Source organism: Tuber melanosporum, assembly GCF_000151645.1.
Source record: "Tuber melanosporum whole genome shotgun sequence assembly, scaffold_166, strain Mel28".
Taxonomy (NCBI): Eukaryota; Fungi; Ascomycota; class Pezizomycetes; order Pezizales; family Tuberaceae; genus Tuber; species Tuber melanosporum.
In genome coordinates, this window is record NW_003298826.1 from 210091 (window position 1) to 216804 (window position 6714).

At 48.0% G+C, this 6714-nt stretch overlaps 1 protein-coding gene; it reads right to left on the bottom strand.

Moving 5' to 3' along the window:
• Positions 1-334: 334 nt before the first annotated feature.
• GSTUM_00003290001 (uncharacterized protein) lies at positions 335-6134 on the bottom strand. XM_002836912.2 has 6 exons: positions 4520-6134; positions 3840-4450; positions 3280-3806; positions 2514-3224; positions 1838-2459; positions 335-1778 (listed from the first exon to the last, which is right to left on the bottom strand). The coding sequence occupies exons 1-6, from the start codon at positions 5346-5348 to the stop codon at positions 1764-1766; spliced, it is 3315 nt and encodes a 1104-aa protein (XP_002836958.1). The 5' UTR covers positions 5349-6134; the 3' UTR covers positions 335-1763.
• Positions 6135-6714: the final 580 nt, after the last annotated feature.

A 6714-nucleotide genomic window follows, 5' to 3' on the forward strand; every position in this document is an offset into this window, starting at 1 on the left:
AAAGTGGTTGAGATCAGTGAACAGGAGTAATGGCGATACGAGTTAAAATAAAGTCAAGCTAATAAACACCTTCAGCCCTAAAGAGAAAAACTAATAGCGAAAAAAACAAGAAAAAACAAGAAAAAACATAATAATATTGTATCATATCTCTACCGTGCACTTGGGCCCAACATGTCAGAATCCAAGACCAAGAAAACTGGTGGATCACGTCAGGTCAGACCAGACCAGCAATACAGGTAGGCAACTACGAATGATACGATACCGGCGTGCTTTATCATCCCCCCCCATACATAAATAATGAACAGCATCGCATCACTAGCAACCGAACCCCTGCCAAGGTAAACCCGTCAGGACTATACTTTCCACGAGTGACCACCAATGACGCACCCACACACCAGAAGACACAGGGAGTAAGTAAATAAGCAAAAGCGAACAAATAGACCAATAGAATGAGTGGGCAGAACAAACAGGTAGACGGGCAGATGGATGGATGGATCGGAAAGTTGCACGCAATAGAATAAAAATTCATGTCTGTTTTTCCATTTTTGTACCCTCCCAACTCCGACCCCGACCCAGCCCGGACAGCTCCCCTGTTTGTCATAAGCTCAGCCCACGGCTTCAGCTTAAGCCAGTCCAACCCAACCTAACCCAGCGACACAACAAACTTAACCATATGCCATGCACACCAATTTTAGTCCCATGCAAAGGAGAAAGAAATAATAAACACCAAGCGGTAAGAGAAAATAAAAAGTATGAAAACGGATAATGAGGGAGATAAGGAATCAGAGGAGAGAAAAAGGAGAAAGAAAAACCCATGAATTGATGATACTGAAGTAGGGAAAAACGAAGGTAAATCCGTTACAAAGAATATCCCGTTTCAAGGGGATAGGTTAGTTTCGATGTCACTAGTATCCGAACTATGAGAATCGAAATGTCTGTTTAAAACGGAACGAAAGAAAGGGAGGATAAGAGGGAAAGGGAGAAAAATAAAAGAGACCAAATGTCTGGTTAATGTATACAGCAGAAAGGGATGGGTGGGAGAGTTGGCGAGGGAGATAAAAGAGAGAAACCCCTGTCATATCCCGCATTCCGAAATTGTGTCCCCACGTTTATTCAACATATCCGGGATGCTTGCCCCCCAACACCCATCGCCTATTCGTGGCCAATGCCCTCCATACCCCGGTTCCAATCCACCCTATTGTGAGCCGACATAAAATACATCCCGCCTTGGCGTACAATTAGGCAAGAGTAGAGTGCAGAGTAGAGTCAATAGAAACCCGAAGAGACCTGAGCAAAAAAAGCCAAATGACGCAAAAAGGGATGAAAATATAACAAAACACCAGTGAAACAAAACCAAAGGAATTATTTTCGTTGAGGTTGGGATGAGAAAAAACCGATAGAGACGCCAAATGAAAATTAAGATTGATGAAAAACAGAGCCAGGCCAATTTCTTTTCCGAAAAAAGCTGAGTAAAAAGAGTAGAGGAATCTAGGTTCGCTGAACTTGAAAGTGATAATGGATAACTAAGTATCGCAAGAGAGATGGAAAATAAGGAAAAGGATGGACATGGTTGATAGCTGAGAAAAAAGAAGGAAAAAAAAACAAGACGCCGAATTTGTGCTTTTTATTGGAACAAATACCAGCTAACATTTTGTTTTTCGCCATCCAATCAACCTCATTTATTTATATCAGCCATCAAGTAACGTCGTCTGTCACACAAAATAACTTCACGTCGCGGTTGGAACGATCCCCCTAGGATGCAGCTAAACTGCAAATGTCTGATGCATCGAAGTTAGTCGCAAAAATACCATAAAAAGACCTTTCAAAGGAATTATACTATAGTATATAGCTCTGCAAGCTGTCCGTCCTTCTTCTCAACTCCACCCTCAAGAAAGCCGTTCACCTCTGCATCTAGAAGCTCCTCGATACTTTGCCTGTGATGCAACTTGAGGCCATCGTTTCCCAACACAGCCTTAAGTTTCTGAGGTCCATACTCAAACCCATTCTTCCCATCGACCTTTGCCAGTCGAACGAAGTCTTGGACCAAGTTCTCGCTAATACTCTCCCGATAATTGAGGGAAGATTCGTAGAAATTAAAAAGACTCTCCAAGCCCGACCTCAAAGAATGGTTGGCGTCCTCTAAGGCATATTTCCTGAAGTCGCTGTACATCCTCCCGTTGAACTTTTGGGGTAGGAAGTGGGACCAGAAACGGTACAGAGTGGCCATATCGCTATTCTTAGTAGGTTTGGTGCTCTCTTTCCTCTGGCTCACGGTCTGAGAGAGAAATTTACCATAAGATCTATGGACAAGCTTTTTGGGAGGCGTGTTCGGAGTTTCAGTGCTCCCTTGAACGTCTTGTGACAGCAACCAACCAACATCGCCTTGGGCATTCATAGATCTATCACCCGAATTTCCAGGGAAAACTGCGCTGGAAGGAGATACCATGCTAGAGTCATGTCTTTTACCGGGTAAGCACTGCGCACTGATAATTAGAGGGCGGGGAAATGCGTACCCAGACATGTCACCATTAGTAAGCGTTGGTGACACAATGCCATTCGAGCGAGGCTTGGAAGGGGAAGCTACGGGTGAAGACGGTTTACTGTCCCCGGCAGGGCGCTTGACAACAATAATCAATTGGTCAACATCGGAATCGGGAAACTCCTGATCCACATGTTGTGGCACGAAGACATTGGATAATCCGTTCATATTTGCGAAAGATGGCGAGAACTCCGGAACTTCAGCCGACAGTAGAGTCCCATAGTTTCCCATGCCGCCCGCAGATTGAGGATAGACACCCCCAGATGGAATAAACGGAGGTGCGCCAACGGCTATAGTACCCAAAGACCTGTTCCTCCTAGGATCAGGGTTGAAGGGCGGGGCAGAGCCTGACATTTCACCTGGTACACCGTTCTGCAAACCGAGTAACCTTGGGTCGCCACATGCCAGTGCACGCGATCCACGAGCAGATGGTTCACGCTCCTCCTCAGCCAAAGTCCACTTTTCCCACCCTTCTGCTTTGCGGAGATACCAATCATCAGGGCCAGGTATAAGGAACAAATCCTGAGACTGCATACATGCATCCCTGAGCATATTGGGATCTTGCGTCAAGCCTCTGACTCGGTTAAAGTTTGCAATGAACGACAATGCAACAAAACCCTCGTTATCCATATGCTTTCGTAGATACATATCCTTGCAAAGGTTATCAACCGAAAAGTAGTAATTGCTTTCACCAATGTCAGTATTAAACTTCAGGGCGTGGGCTTAGGTGCAAAACTTACATCTGATTGGTAATTTCTGGCAACGGTGGGAATGCAATACCCACCATTGGAGCCTCGCCCGGTGGCACCATTTCAAATCCATAGGGCACCTGGAAAGGCACGAATGGCGGTGACTGCATATGGGGATTTGGAAACCTGTTGTAGACTGCCGTATTTGGCAGTGAGTGCGCTCTCGAGGAACCCCTGTATGATCTGCCCGATGCCTGTGGATTCTGAGACGAATACTGGCCATTGGTATGGCCCGGGTGGAAATTTTGGGGTGTAGAGTTATAAGAGCCGGAACCGGCATGATGACCACCGTTGTGGTGATTATTTGAATATTGTGAACCATAGAAGCTTCCGTTCCGCCCCCTGTGGCCGCCGCGCCCGCGGGGCTCCATTCCTCTCTCGCGCGGAGGATGCGAAGAGCCCCCTTCAGCAGTTGAGTAATCGGATCGATTATTGAAGGATCGATAAGGAACGCGTTCTCCCGAGTTATGATGCAAGTTTTGGCCATTTTGGTAATTGCGGTCCTGGCCCTCATTGGGCTGGCGCGACTCTCCTTGTGCACTGCTTCCTACCTGATCTGCTGCCTTGGCCCCTGAGCCACTAGGCAGCCCGTCGCCCTGCGCCCCTGACGGCTTTACCGATTGGCCAGGCCCAGAATCAGGTTCGACGCCATCTTTCACAAACTCTCTTTTTCTTTCGCTAGTAGCAGTCGGCAACGCAACCTTGGAATCACGACGCTGGGGGGTTCCACCAGCACTTGTAGCCCGTTTGCCACCTTTCCCGCCCTGATAGCCCCCACGAGCTGCACTCACACCGGCGCCTTGACGGCCACGCTCATTTTCAGACCCATAAGTATTCCTCTCCCCAGCCTGATAAGAAGCCCCAGCCCCCCTACCGCCACCTTCGCGAATTGAACGATTGCTCCTGCCTCCACGAGGTGCTTTGTATGGTTGTACGTACTCCGGAACTATCTCAGCCGCCGCAACCCAAACTTTGTTCCCTCGAGCTACAGGCGCATTAGGCCTGTCTTTATCAGCCCTCTCCTTCTTGTATTTCTCCGCCCCATCCTGGGCCGTCTCTGGTGTCGGCCAAGATTCTGTGTCCGTTACCGGAGGAGGAAGGACAGGGGCAGTTAGCTCCTTCTCTTGTTGACCCTTCTTCCCCGACTTTCTCGGAACTCCGCCTACAAGATCGGTGCAAGTTAGCGGATCAGTGGTCCACAGAGATCGTATGTACGACGATAGATTCATACCATCCATTCCAACAAAACCATTAACCTTAGCAGCCTCTCCACCCTTCCTACGATCCTTTGCCTGAGCATCCTTCCAGTCCCCAGTTGTGCTCGATAGCTCTTCACCCTTCCCCCTATCGTGAACTTCAGACGGGTCATTGGCTGGAACTTCCTTTCCCGCAACTACCCCTCGCTCAGCCAACCCCTCACTACTAGCCTTTGCGGAGGCAGCGTTAGGACCCGCCATAGACTTCGGGAGTGCTGGGATGGCAGGGGCCGGAAAAGGGGGTTTTCTGGCGATACTCTCGGATCTTACCTTCCAGGGATTTACTGGAGGGATAGAGGCGGGGATAAGATCACCGCCCCTATGAACATCTGGCGTTCTACTTCCAGAACTTGACTTGTTATCCGCATGACTAGACGTCTGGGACTGTTTCTCCCAAGAATTTGCCTTGTCTTCCGGCACGGACAATATAGCTGACAGAGAATCGTCCTCCTTGGACACAACCGATGACGAAGTTCCAAGGCCAGGTGATGGAACTGAAGCAGCCGGGGGGGCGGCCCTCATATCTGAACCCCGCTTTAGATAGGAATCCGGCATCGCAACCGAGTGGGGGGTAGAAGTCCTTATCGTTGGAGCGGTACCGCCGTTCATGCTGTGCGCTGTTGATGACGAAGCCGATACAGGATGTTGTGTGCCTGCGGAACCGTTTGAAGAAACAACAGGATTTTTTGAAGTAGCAGATTGCGATCTGGTTGTCGGGCCAGTAGAGTTCTTCCCAGAAGCCGCAGCGGCGTAAGAGAATGTATTCTCCGTGGAGTTTAATGGCCTGCTTCCAGACGTAGTCATGGCACGGAGAACGTTTATAAGAGAGAAAGTTGTACCTCTATCACAAGAATTCAAGGGGAATGATGCGAAAGGCTATTATGACCTAACACAAATTCCTATGGAATATGAGAGAGGGGAATGGAAGTTGCCGTACTTCGTGGGGTTTTCGGAAATTGAGCCGTCAACAAAGTTGCAATAGCCCAGGGACGACAAAACCCGCTTTCAAAAAGGAAAAAGGATGACGGGGCAATCAAACTCCTAACAGTTGCAGAAACTCTCACAAAGAGCAGAAGCAAACCAGAGAACAGGTGCCTTCTTAAGTCGCCCAGGACCTACGAGGGATATTATTCTCCCAAGAGGTTCGTCCGGAAACTCGTGGAAAAGCGAAACCGTAAGACAACGCTGGTTCGTTGATCCGTTTATTTATTTATTTTACCGACAGGAAAGCAACGTACGGCGGGTGCTGAGCGAGTACAAGTAACCCAGGTAAGGTACCAGAACAGTCGGTCGACGGAAGTGTGTTGACTAAAAGGAAAAGAGGCGTTTCTGCCTAGAAGAAAGGGAAACGTGGACTTTCGTCAAGAACTGTGACAGAACGGGAATTCGTTCGGTGAAAGCAGTCGTGGCAGGGTCGAGAAACAATAGCGAGCCGAGGTTGACTGTAGACCGAACCGAATCGCTATCGGAGGGAAAGGAAGCTAGAAGGAAGCGAGAGCGACAGAGTTGAGTGGGAAGAGAGTCGAAGGAACTTTTGTTTCCTGAGCGGATAGAAAAGGCCTTTGGCCCCTCAAAAAAAAAAAATCCGGCGGATTGCTGGAGAGTCACCGATGTCTGCGAGTTGGAGGTTAAGAATGACGACGATGGGTCAGCAATAATAACTTATCGGAGAAGAAAAAGCCCTAAAAGGAAAAAAAATCACAAAAGGAAGAAAAATATATAAAATTACAAAGTGAGGGAGGGAGGGATAAAAAAAATAAAAAAAAACCCCGGACCACGGAAGCAGACCGGGCAAACACGCATCGAAACAATAGAAGAGAAAACGAACGCATTCAGACTTCCATAAATAAGGCTCGTACCTGATCAAATAACACACACAAAAAAAAAAAAAAAAATTTCAATGGGTCGTAGGGACAGACTTACTCCTCTTGACACCTTTATTTTTCGTTTGGTCCCTGGGCTCGCAGAGGCAAAAAAGAAAATGAAAGAAAATTTTTTGAAGAAAGGATTGGAGTGATCGTGACTGCTTTGGTTTAGTGAGAAAAAACTCCAAGGAAATCCCGAAGGCCCCAAGCGTGGATCACGGTAAAGGGAAAAGAGGTGTAGGTATTGGAAGGGGGAGGAGAGGTGTTGGGATGGAGAATCAATCAACGGGCTTGCGGTGAGGTCG

Coding starts and splice junctions, on each gene's coding strand:
- GSTUM_00003290001 (XM_002836912.2), bottom strand. CDS start 5,348: ATGACTACGTCTGGAAGCAGGCCATTAAACTCCACGGAGAATACATTC. Junction 4,451..4,519: donor TGGTTTTGTTGGAATGGATG/GTATGAATCTAT, acceptor CCGATCTTGTAG/GCGGAGTTCCGAGAAAGTCG. Junction 3,807..3,839: donor GGGCCAAGGCAGCAGATCAG/GTAGGAAGCAGT, acceptor GAGTCGCGCCAG/CCCAATGAGGGCCAGGACCG.